Raw genomic sequence first — 12,500 nt, forward strand, 5'->3', positions numbered from 1 at the left:
CCTTCTGTATACATCTTCTTATACTCATGGTCGAGATTTCATGATATTGTAATTCTGAATCAATTCAGTTATTTTACTTGGAGGTTCACCAGAAGCTGCTTTTGGGGTGTCCTTATTTCATCGATAATATTAGCCTTGTGTATTTCATTTAATCATTAAACTTCACAGGAGATTATTTGACAACTTAAATTCAAGGAACTGTAGGCATTACAGAGATCTGTGAAAGCACCACTAAGATATAAGAAAAAAAACTTTGTGTCAAAATGTCACAACACACGAGTATAGTGTTAGAAATTAATATTTATTTGTGTGTCATTGTTCACGCACATGCTTGTCCGAGCTGTTTCTTTCTCATCATGGGTCAAACTTGACCTTTACGTCGTTAATTTAAACTGCACAGACAGATTATTTCTCTCTCCGGTCGTCAGTGTTGTTTTTTTTTACAGTCGTGTGACTGAAAGGTCATCATCAGCTTTGTCATCATGAGACTAATTTGACCCCTGACTCTTCCGTTTGACTCAGTACAGTCATGACTAACTGCACATATTCGCAAGGGCGCCGTACAAATGAACTGTCTTCATCTCACAAACGCGCTTGTCAGATCTTTTAACTTGAGCTCTGTTGAACAACAGACCGACTGTTCCTCGTGGCTTTGTTTGTATTTGTGTCCTGCAGTTTCTTCTCTGGTAATTGTGTCGCAGCTGCGGAATTCCAACATAAGAGAGTCACTTTGATTCAGCAAAAATATATATTCATTATAAGTTTAGTTTAATACAGATGTTTCATACAGGTACTGCATCTCCATTTGTTGCGAAATTAAAAGGTACATTTCTAAAAGATTTGAAATGTGATGTGATGCTCTAGGTCAGCAAATAAGTAAGAAACTGATCATTATTATTGCACACGGTTTTCATCTTCTCTGCATTGTTGTAATAGCTGTGATTGCAGGTGACAGTTCAGCGCAATTATACTCTGATAAAAGAACAATCTCTGAATCCATACGTCCTTGTGTACCATCAGCTTGAGGATAGCATTAAAATAGTATATATAATATAATGTGTTGTGAAATTATATAATTGTTATAAACCATTGCATTGATCTTTTCTTGTAATTTTTGTCGAAAGGCGGCAGAGACAGACGCGGAGGTCCTGTCCTCACATTTCCAGCAAGGAGCAACCATGACAGAATACGACCTGAAGACCTGCGCAGACTCATAGCGTACCTCGCCACTATTCCCAGGTAGGTGGTGTAAACAAAAATGCACAGACAAGTTGAGTATCCATGTATACAGCTTTCATATGTCCATATACAGACTTGCAGCTGCTATTCGTGATCCTGGCTTAATTTGAAACAGCCCCCCCCCCTCGTTCTCTTATTGTACAGACATACACACAACTCGTCGCTTTCATCATGTCAGACTTTCCCACCTTGTTTGAATTTATAAGAAGCAAAACCTGAGGCCACAGAGAGTTGGAAATGTTTTAGTTTGGATTTTCTGTGGAAACTCTTCCACTTGTTTGCTTGTTTCTTTTCCTCTTTGTGGAAAACATTCCTTTCTGTAGCTTATTACTCCCCCTGTTAGACTTTCCTCATTTTTTTTTATCACAGTGTTGTTGAGAAAAAAATAGATATAACTGGTTTAAGTTAAACAGTGTTGTGGATATTGTCTTTTGTTTTTTCTTCTCTTTCAGTCTTTGTAATCTGCTGGCTATTATTTACTTCCTCACTGTGCTGACATACAAAATTCTGTAAGAACATGTAGCCAAAGGAAGTGCTTGCTGAGTTGTGCACCCTGTATTTCTGTGCAGCCTGATCTCTATATCTAAAAGAACCTTTTCGTCACATTTAATGTGGAGCTTCAGGCTCTTCTGTTTGGAGTCGGTTGGGATTAGCTTGGAGCAAAGCTCGCACTCCGCTGTTCTACTGCTTCTGATCTCCCCTCTGTGCTGCACTTTCTAGTGCTTTGCGGGTTCGGTGCTTTAAAGTATCTCTTCACAGTAGAGTTTGGAGATTTGTCTTGAGACCGGAGGTGGTCCACATTAGTTCTTGTGGGGAAAAAGAAAAAAAAAGGCCCAGGTTTATTCCTGTCAGGTGGCAAAATCATTTTCGTTAAATATCTGCATTTGTGCAGCCCTCGACTGTGTGCCTCACAACTTTCTTTGCTTTATGCACTTTGGAAAGTATATATCAATGCATAATCTCCCCTTTGTCCAGGTCGGAGGCCTCTCAAAGTAATTGAATGAAGTCAGCTGGACTTGATCAAAGTTTTTCCCTTCACCTAAGTGACTTTTTGATCATGTAGTGCAATATTGTCCATTTTTAGCATTTGTATTTAAGAGCAAGAGCAATGTTTTTGAAGAAATTATACCGGAAGTACCGATAGTAAACTGTGAGTTTGAGAGTGAGGTTTGAGGATGTCTTCCAATTCCAATGTTGGAGATACGATCTCTCCCTGTTGATATGTTTTGGAGTGTCCGAGGACGAGACAATAAACTTCCTCTTCTTACGTTTGAAATGTAACTAAAACAACTTTCGGATCCGCATTATACTGTACACGTCAAATATCTTCAAACTACCTTTACAAGAATCTGCACTAGTGTCTCTCTGGCAACATTGTGATTTGTAGCAGTTAACAACAAATGCTTTCAGCCGCAATTCATATATAGTGGTGGAGGATGCAGTTTGTGTCCAACAATCCTGAGGGGAGGGCAGAATATTGAGTATAAATCAAATGTACTCAGCCCAGTTTGAGCAAAAGGAACTCAAGTTCTCCTTCTCAGCTTGATTTGTCTTGTTTCTGTCTAAATATTTCCTTTTCCTCTCTCTCTCTCTCTCTCTCTCTCTCTCTCTCTCTCTCTCTCTCTCTCTCTCTCTCTCTCTCTCTCTCTCTCTCTGTTTTTCTCTGCTCGTTTGGTCAGCGATCTGTTTTCAAGAGAGTGAGGTCAGAGTGAGATAGAGCAGGAGGCCTGAGTGTGTTTCTGTGTCTTAGCTAGACACGTTGAGATTAAACCTCTTAATAGTGAGACACAACCTTTTATGGACTTGTACAGCAGCAGTACTCTTGGTAAGTAGCAGTGGAAATTTCAACGCTTGAATGTTTTAATGTTACTTTCTCTCTCTCTCTCTCTCTCTCTCTCTCTCTCTCTCTCTCTCTCTCTCTCTCTCTCTCTCTGTGTCTCTCTCTCTCTCTCACCCCCCCTCCACATGCTGTGGAGGAATGGATCTTTTGACTTCAATTGTTTTAATTTTTTTCACTTCTGGCTTCTTCACAGTTTTAACAGACCTTTCTTTTACTGTCTTTTTCTGCAATTTTGTTCTGAACTCTGTTCCACCCCCTTTCTTTGTAATAAGTAAAATATCCTTTATTTTAGTTCATTTGCTCTGTATCCATTGCTCTGACCTCTTTATTGATTTTCTCTGCAGCGAGGAGGTGGCCAGACATGGATTCACAGTCATTGTGGACATGCGTGGTTCTAAGTGGGACAGTATCAAACCTCTACTGAAGATCCTGCAGGAGTCTTTTCCTTCTTGTATCCACGTTGCGCTCATCATCAAGCCGGACAATTTTTGGCAGAAGCAGAGGACCAACTTCGGCAGCTCCAAGTTCGAATTTGAGGTGAGTGATGCTCTGATTGTTTTAACTATCTATATTGCACAAATGTGTTCATTTTAACCTTTAAAACATGCAATTTGCTGTTGTTATTGTCATTCCCGTCTGCTTCATTTTAAAAGGTGTTTGATGACTGACCTTGTATAATTTAACATCTAATTGGAACAGTGTCATTGCATCATCATCATCATAATTTGTTTTTAGATCAACACATTGATATAAGCAGTTGTTCTATTAGCATAGCCATCAGGACTCTTCATGAGCTGTAATTGGACTGCTGCTCTGTGACAGTGGCATTATTCTGTCCCATGTGAGCATGTCGAGCTGGTATATTTAGTTCTGACCTAGTTGCTATGGAAACAAGATATATAGGACATGGCTAAGTCCATCTACATTGCAGTGAGTTGGGCTTAGATATGAAACTTCTATGTTGTTTTTGTTCAATTTAAACATGAGCTGCTTATAGGCATTACAACCATGTTCTTGCTGGCTTGTCCCCTTTTAACAGGCTGCACACATGCAATTGATCATCACTTTCTTCCTGCATTTTCTTCAACAAGTCTTGTTAAGTTTTTTACCTGGAGTTACTGATGCCTCTATAAAGATAAAACTGATTTCTGCCTCTGTGTCATTCTCCTCAATTCATTCATATTTAATTTAAAACTCAAGGATCGAGTAAACCTATATATTTGGTGTTTTACCTTTCTATATAGAATTATTAAATCAAATGTTTTGATTTGCATTTCAGTTAAACTAACAATCATAAATTGAAGGAAATACTAGAATACTAGGAAAAGATGTGTAATGATTATTGCGATCAAATACTTTTTTAGTATTTATTATAAAAGCCTATTTCCAGTTAATGGGCCTGATTAAATGCATTTATCATTAATTATATTAAAATGTAACATCTATTTTTAAGTGTACCACATATTAGTCTTGTGAGTCACATTAGGTGTATTGTTTGTCGAAACACATTGTATTGTTAGACAGCAGTACTCTAGGAAGTCATCAAAGGTGGGCTGAATATTTTTCAACTTGAAATAGTGACATGAAGGTGATTTTGGTCAGTTTTAAGCCATTTTTTTCAATAGTTTTTATTGTATCTTTGTCATATATTGATTTATTTTTAAAGTCTTGAAGTGTATACAAATTCTTGCACCTTGGTGGTTAAAATCTTCATTTTGCATTTTTTATTGAGTGCTCTTGTTTGATCCACTTTTTTTTTTTGACCTATTCCTTCTTCCTTCAGCTCTTTCTGCTTTGGCCTGAAATGAGTTCACATTCCTGTATTTCCATCTTATTAATAATAACATGAATGTTGGGGTTTTTGTCACCACACCTATCCAAACAAGAGACACGCAGAGCTGCTAACTCCACACATTCTTTTCATAATCTCAGCCTAATGAAGAAAAATATTTGGAGGAGTTCACATTTAATTGGTTGGGAATATAATGGTGCTAACTGTGTAAATCCTGGTGGGTTTTTTCTTCTCTCAATCTCTGTCTTGACCTCCCTCTGTCGATCATAACTTTTTTTTTTTGGTTCATTTGTTCCAACCCACCAGACGGTGATGGTCTCCTTAGAGGGCTTGACAAAGATTGTGGATCCATCTCAGCTGACAGCTGACTTCGAGGGAAGTTTAGAGTATAACCATGACGACTGGATTGAGGTTTGCACTTTTCCTTTTGTTCTCTCTTTGCTCTGATTGATCACTCGGCCAAATATCATGCCTTTGTTGCTGTTCATGTTTGTTCATGTTTGTTCATGTTCAGCACTTTGAATGGCCATGACGCCTAATTACGCCTCTTATTTCAGGTGCGTCTCTCCTTTGAGACCTTTGCCAGCGATGCGGCGCGGGCATTGGCACGTTTGGAGGAGCTCCAGGAGACCTTGTCCCAGCGTGATCTCCCACGGGACCTGGAGGGGGCCCGGCGGCTGATGGAAGAACACGCTGCGCTAAAGAAAAAGGCCACTAAGGCGTCGGTGGAGGAGCTCGATACACAGGGACGCCGGCTCCTCCAAAGACTACAGTCTCAAGCTGCGGGGGGCGGGAGTGGCGGCGAAAGCGGGTACGGCAACCGTCTTGGAGGAGCCAGCGGAGATTCCAACGACCATCATCTTGGCTTCCACACACATGCGGATGCACACAATCTAGTGGCAAAAGTGACGGGTTTGCTGGATAAACTGCACGGGACGCGCCAGAATCTGCAGCAGTTGTGGCACATGAGGAAGCTGAAGCTGGACCAGTGTTTCCAACTGCGACTGTTTGAACAAGACGCCGAGAAGGTCAGTGTGCTGCTCTGTTCTTTTCTGTTTCCAGATGATTCACATCTGTTTCCACTACATGCTGTTTGATGCAGGGGGAAAAAAAAAAAGATGAAATTCAATTGGTGTCCGTATTTATACTGGCATGTTTCACTGCTCCAATTTACTTCCTTGCGCATCAGTACTACATGTAGTCTGGTTTATGAAAACATGACATTAATCCAAACATTTAAGCTTTCTCATCAAATTTCTTCTGCATGTAGTCTCAAGCTTTACAACTGAGCTGTGCTGTAACCCCCTGAAGACCAAATTATGTACAAAACTGTAATATTACTAATCAGTCTAATCTGAAATTCAATCATGAAAGTTTTGTGTGTCGGTTGAACCAAGTTCATATCAAACATCAAATGTTACTTGAACTGTGTGTTGAATGTGAACATGCACGTGTGTGCAATGTGGAACTATAGTTGTATAAAATGTGCAGACATGGTGGCAAATACAGACACCTGTTCAGTGTCACAGCTGCAATGCAACACTCTGTTAGCATGCACTAAAAATGTGTAACACACATTTTCACCTACAGGAAGCATAAGAGTGTAACTGACACACATACATTGTTGTAACTACATATGGTTGAAAATGACTCTTCTATAAATCAGTGCAATGATTAAATATAGAAACAACAAGACTCTTGATGAGAATGCCTTGAATATGTGCCAGATGGAATTTTCTTTATTTTAAATGCTTTCTGTTGAACCCCCCCCCCCCCTTTTCTCTATCTTGCCCCATGTCTAGATGTTCGATTGGATCATGCACAACAAAGGGCTTTTCCTGACCAGTTACACAGAGATCGGAGGAAACCACCAGCATGCCGTTGAGCTACAGACACAGCACAACCACTTTGCCATGAACTGCATGGTAAGACGGCACCTTTGTCTCAGTTGTGTGGGCTCACATGCAGAAAAACACTGTCACACATTGGCGGTGCAATCACAAGCCATCATCATTACTGTCATTCACAGACCTTAAATCGCTGTTCAAGGCACGCGCGTGCGCACACACACACACACACACACACACACACACACACACACACACACACACACACACACACACACACACACACACACACACACACACACACACACACACACACACACACACACACACACACACACAAGCTGGGACCCCCTATTTTTCACAACCTGCATCTGAGAACATGGCTTTGACTCACCATTCCAGCACCTTTTCATATTCTTCAGTGCTTTTCCTGTCTTTCTAAACTCCGCCCTGCCTTGTCATGTATTGTCAAGGTGCTCTTCCCATGATTGACCTATATTGCCTCCATACACTTCATATGTGTCGCCCGCCGCTACCACACTCCGTCTTGCCCTCTCATATCTAGCTTTAGTGCACATAATTTACCGGTTATCAGTGGAGATGGATGTATTTTATGTATTGTCTGTGCAGTCATACAATCTTCGGCTCTCCCAGTCCTTGTCATACTTGAACTCTCACCATGGTGAACATTACAAAATCTACCCCGTGGTGTTTAACCTTTTTACCTACATTCCTCATGTAATGATGTTTTTTCCCCCCCATTTGGCACATATAACTGAGCAAAAAAACCTAAAACTGTAGTCCCCAACAATGAATTTGTGTCAGCAGTTTTGTTACGACTTAAATTTGCTCCATGTTAAATAAATAGAGCCAATCTCTCTGATTTGGACAAAAGGAGCTCAAAAATAACAGGAAAAGGTGTAAAACATCGAATCGTCATTGTGTCTGTGTCACAGTAATTACTGTCATTGTGCCGGATGTATAACCAAGGGGAGAGCAGGACCTGTGGCCTAAATCCTCTCAGTACCATTGGTGTTATGGGCTGTTCTCATCTCACCACCATGAGCAACAAGGTCACCACCATGCTGCTCCTGTGACTGCTCACAGCCAGTCGTAACAAAAGTACAGGTTGAAAAGGAGCAATAAATCCTTTGAAAACAACAGTAGGAAAGACAGATGGAACCATATCCCACTTTAAATGTGACCACCACCCCCTCCACCCATTCTTCCACAGGAAGCCGCGTTTCCCCTTCCTGTTGCCTTCATGGCACAATGGAAATTCACTGCGTCAGTGAGTGAGCTTTTTGTGATGCTGACTGATTCCTCTCAATTCGATGTGCCCTCTAGATCTGTGAACGTTTTACAAAAGTAAAACTAATTCAGAAGAACGTTTTTTTATTTGCCAATTTGGATTTACTAGCCACTGGCACGCATATTAAGTAATCTTGTTGCATGAACATGTTTGCAGGATTTCAAGGCACAGATACACAAATGAGCAAGTGATGGCCAAATTCTTAATTATGACTTATGTTGTCCTATAAGATTCCATGTGCCATGTATAAATACAATGTCTGGAGTTGTGTTACTGTTCCGCCCCCTATAGGAGGCATTTTACAAATGCAGGGCTTCAATCTCCTAACCTTTTGATGAAACGGCAAAGTTAATGCTGTGCTGATGCATTACCCTGCCTGCTGTACTCTTTGCTGTGTCACTACTGAATAATACAACTTTCACTGTAAGTTTCTTTTTTCTGAGCATATTTGGTTAGGTTGAGGCTTTGCACTGCATGGGTTTTCAAATATTCACACATTTTGGAGCTCTTTCTTCTCTTGACATTCAGGGCCTGTTGCCTGTTCTATGAAATCATTTGTTTCTCTTAAATCAAGTGTATCTTCTTCTACTTGTTTTGTAACTCATGAAAGCATCAATTACCATGCTGTGTCAGTGACCATGAGTTAGTTATAAACAAGTGGCTGCTTTAAAAAACAAAACAAAAAACAAAACAAAAGCACATTAAAAATAATGACTGTCGCCAATCAGGAAACAAAATAGATAATGATTAGTGCTATGAGCCCTGAAGGCATTAAAATCATTTGCTTTTAGGTTGTGTATGCACAAATGTTGAATAGAAACAATTCTTTCTGTGGGATATTAAATTAACTGGCTTGTGTCTCAACCAGAACTCTAATGTGAGAAAGGAATATGCATTAAACAAATGCAGTCTCTGTTTTTGTTGTCAATGTGGTCATGTAGCATTAAATATAGATTGTGTGCTGCTGTTTGTACAAGAAGGTTCACTCTCAGCGTTCATCTGCAAAATGATAACAAAGGCTTCAGGCTGCATGGTGGGGTAGTGATTAGCACATCTCACAATGTGAATATCCCAGTTTAAGTCTGAGTTAGGGGTCTTTCTGTCTGGAGCTTCCATGTTCTTTGTTGTTTTTTGACTCCTTATAGATTTCACAGCTTGCAATATTTTATCAGCCCAATCATTGTTTTGTTTTTTTTAACCCTCTTGTTGTGTCGAGTTGTATATTTCAACAGGTTTTGTTGTGATGGCATCACCAAAATGAAAATGCAATAGTTAAAGTAGGAATTTGTGCGACTGAAAGAAATGAGCACACCGTGGACATTTTCATTTCATTGCTGAACAATTGAAGGATGCTATACTTTCTACGTGTTATGTTGATGGTTACGTGGTTAAGGTGCAATAGGGAGCCATTACAAAGTGACTAGTTATCTGCATTGATCATATTTGGTCTTTTGCAAAGCTGGTCACTGTTAAATCTCTGAGGTTTTTTGCACTTTATTCACAAAGGGCTACACTCAGCATTCAGTGCTACATCTCATTTGTTTCCTTCTGTCTAGATTTCTTGATTTATGCTCTATAGTATTATCGTTCTTTTCCCACTTTATTCATTTACTTAGTTTTTCTTATTAATTCTCTTGCCCCTTGCTGCTATCAGGTTTAAATTAGAAATTAACCCCCCCTCCTCAGACCATCAGTTTTGGATTAAGGCTTCACCGCCCAGTGTGTTTGGTGTGTCTGAGTAGTGCACCAGCCCCCCACCCTGCTGCTCCAGTCCCCTCCTCCTCTCTGGGACACTCATATGTTTTAGGATAAACTTATTCTTGCAAGCCTTTTTGGTATTTTTTCTCATAATAATTTCCTGCGGTGTAGTACCACATCAATTCTGTAACAAGAACATCAGAAATAGGTGTACGGTTTAATGTGTGTCCTTTTTAAATGAGATTAAAGTAGTTTCTCTGATCTTTTGTGAGTTTCAGCCCACTCACTGTTGTGTTCTCATGAGCTGTCGAACTCCCCTGCTTCCACATTTGAACTATGATTTTGAGCACATCACAGTCTCCGTCCTTCTGGAGCCAACTTCACACTTAAGCAGGTGCTTTTGATCATTTATTTTGGACAGTCACAACCATCCTGAATCCAGCGCAAAACCAAAGATGCATCTCAACTCTTGTGTCAGAAAAATGGACACGGTAAATTACTAATCCAGCATCAACAGACAGAAGTGAAACAAATAATTTATGATTTCAGACACTGTTTTCCCAGGTCCTGCCTTTGTTTGAGGGTTGTAGCTGGTGTTTGGTTCATCTTCCCTTCCTGTTCTGTTTGAAAAAAGCGACATAAGCTCTGTAATAGGCAGCAGGAGCAGTAATTGAATAGAATAATAACAGGCTGTTAACACAGTTGTTAATTAGCGTTTGCTGATCCATGCCTATCAACACAAAACAGCTTGGAGCCCATATATTAAAAAAAGACTGAAAGATTAAGAGGCAAATAGGCTTTTTTATTATTCACATGGGGGCATGCCTCCGAAGGGAACGACTTTTTAATGCCCAAATGCTTGTGTTAGTGGTGGAAGAGAGACATAACTTAAGACAAGGGTGTATTGACATGTATTTTCTATTATTTACTGCCTATGTCGATGTAATTGCGAACGCAATATTTTACAAACACAGTTTAATTGCTTTTCAGAAGCACAGTCAGTCTTGATCACTGGAAGGCACACTGCAGTTTCAGTTTCATGCATCACAGTGCAAATAATACTTTGTCTGTCAGCCTGGTAATTTACCTTTGCACTCATTATTTTTTTTACCAGTCTTCGGTTCCCCCCCCACAGAATGAGATGTAATTATTGGCCATTGTTTTCAATTCTTTGCTGCCGTGTCTCCTCTTTCTCTCCTAAAACACAGAATGTGTATGTGAACATCAATCGAATCATGTCGGTGGGAAATCGGCTGCTGGAGTCGGGCCACTACGCCTCCCAGCAGATCCAGCAGATCTCAGGCCAGCTGGAGCAGGAGTGGAAGGCCTTTGCCGCAGCGCTGGACGAACGCAGCACCCTGTTAGAGATGTCTGCCAGCTTCCACCAGAAAGCAGATCAGGTACTCAGCGCACATCTGATGAAGTTGCAATTTGAGTTATGCCGTCTCCCCCATACAGTAACACGTAATATAAGGTAACATAATATGAATAGACACAATTTCAAATTAACAAAATATGCTGTTTCGAGATTCCTGCGTATGTTTACTTTTACTATATACTATTCAAACTGCAAGTTGAAGAGAGCCGAGGATCAGTGGTGATTTTGTTTGTTTTTTTCAGTAACAATGCATGAGTCAATTCTTGACACTGTTGTTTTCTCAGTGGCTCTTTTTCTGTTTACTCTACTATCTCCTAAAATACTGATGCATCTTTGCTGTTAATATACTGTAACATTACCGTGTTCATTGTTAAGTTTTATATCTGGTTTACAGTGGTCAGTATCATTGGCCTTCGGAAGTCTAAGCCCAACACAAATAGACACAAACATCATGGACTGTATTAGTGATATTTATTCAAATGTATGAATCAATAGGCAGTATTCCTGTTGTGTTTTGATCCCCAGTATATGAGCAAAGTCGAGCCGTGGTGTAAGGCATGTGGTGAAGGAGAGTTGCCCTCTGAACTACAGGACTTGGAAGATACAATCCACCATCACCAAGGACTATATGAGCACATTACCACTGCGTACTCAGAGGTCAGTACATTAATCCTAATAAGCTACAGTGTCCCAAATCAGACTTTCTGAATTAAACAAATACATAATTTTTTTCTTTTTCAAATCAGGATCACAGAATTTTTATACGTGGTCAAAATTGGCATGTAGATCAGATGTGTCAATTGAATGAGACTGCATCACTTTTCTACAGCCAGGAGCAAGATTGCATTCATACATTTTGTCAACTGTGATTGTGCAAATTCAAAATTTCAAATACTGTGTTTTGTGTGATGTCATGTTTTTGTCTGTGCATGCGGATCACGTCAGCAATGGACTGTAAACAGAGGAGAAAAAAAAAAACCTTGGCCAAGTTTACATTTTTAGCCATACACATGTCCACACAAATAAGCATAAGTATTTGAATATGTCCTTCTATACATTTCCACATGTACAGGTAAGCCAGGACGGGAAGTCTTTGTTGGACAAATTGCAGCGACCTTTGACCCCCGGCAGTGCTGATTCGTTGATGGCATCGGCCAACTACTCCAAGGCCGTGCACCACGTCCTCGACATCATCCACGAGGTTCTGCATCACCAGAGACAACTGGAGAACATCTGGCAGCATCGCAAAGTGCGGCTGCACCAGCGCCTGCAGCTGTGTGTCTTCCAGCAGGATGTACAGCAGGTACATGTATGCAGACATATGCTGCTTTACTATAAGGACTGCAGAAACCATCGACCGATCTTGGCTGAAGCTTGTTTAAAACTGTGGTCTT

At 40.3% G+C, this 12,500-nt stretch overlaps 1 protein-coding gene across 2 annotated transcripts in view; it reads left to right on the forward strand.

Annotated features, from left to right (window-relative positions):
- Positions 1–12,500, forward strand: part of triob (trio Rho guanine nucleotide exchange factor b) — a 98,994-nt gene that overhangs the window by 38,021 nt on the left and 48,473 nt on the right. For both annotated transcript variants that reach the window (XM_080500618.1, XM_080500617.1), the window contains exons 3-10: positions 1,125–1,239; positions 3,424–3,616; positions 5,178–5,282; positions 5,429–5,899; positions 6,674–6,796; positions 10,937–11,128; positions 11,632–11,763; positions 12,179–12,409. In XM_080500618.1, the coding sequence (XP_080356744.1) occupies positions 1,125–1,239; positions 3,424–3,616; positions 5,178–5,282; positions 5,429–5,899; positions 6,674–6,796; positions 10,937–11,128; positions 11,632–11,763; positions 12,179–12,409 (1,562 nt within the window). The remainder of the gene's footprint in view (positions 1–1,124; positions 1,240–3,423; positions 3,617–5,177; positions 5,283–5,428; positions 5,900–6,673; positions 6,797–10,936; positions 11,129–11,631; positions 11,764–12,178; positions 12,410–12,500) is intronic.

Source organism: Blennius ocellaris, assembly GCF_963422515.1.
Source record: "Blennius ocellaris genome assembly, chromosome: 8".
NCBI classification, from domain to species: Eukaryota; Metazoa; Chordata; class Actinopteri; order Blenniiformes; family Blenniidae; genus Blennius; species Blennius ocellaris.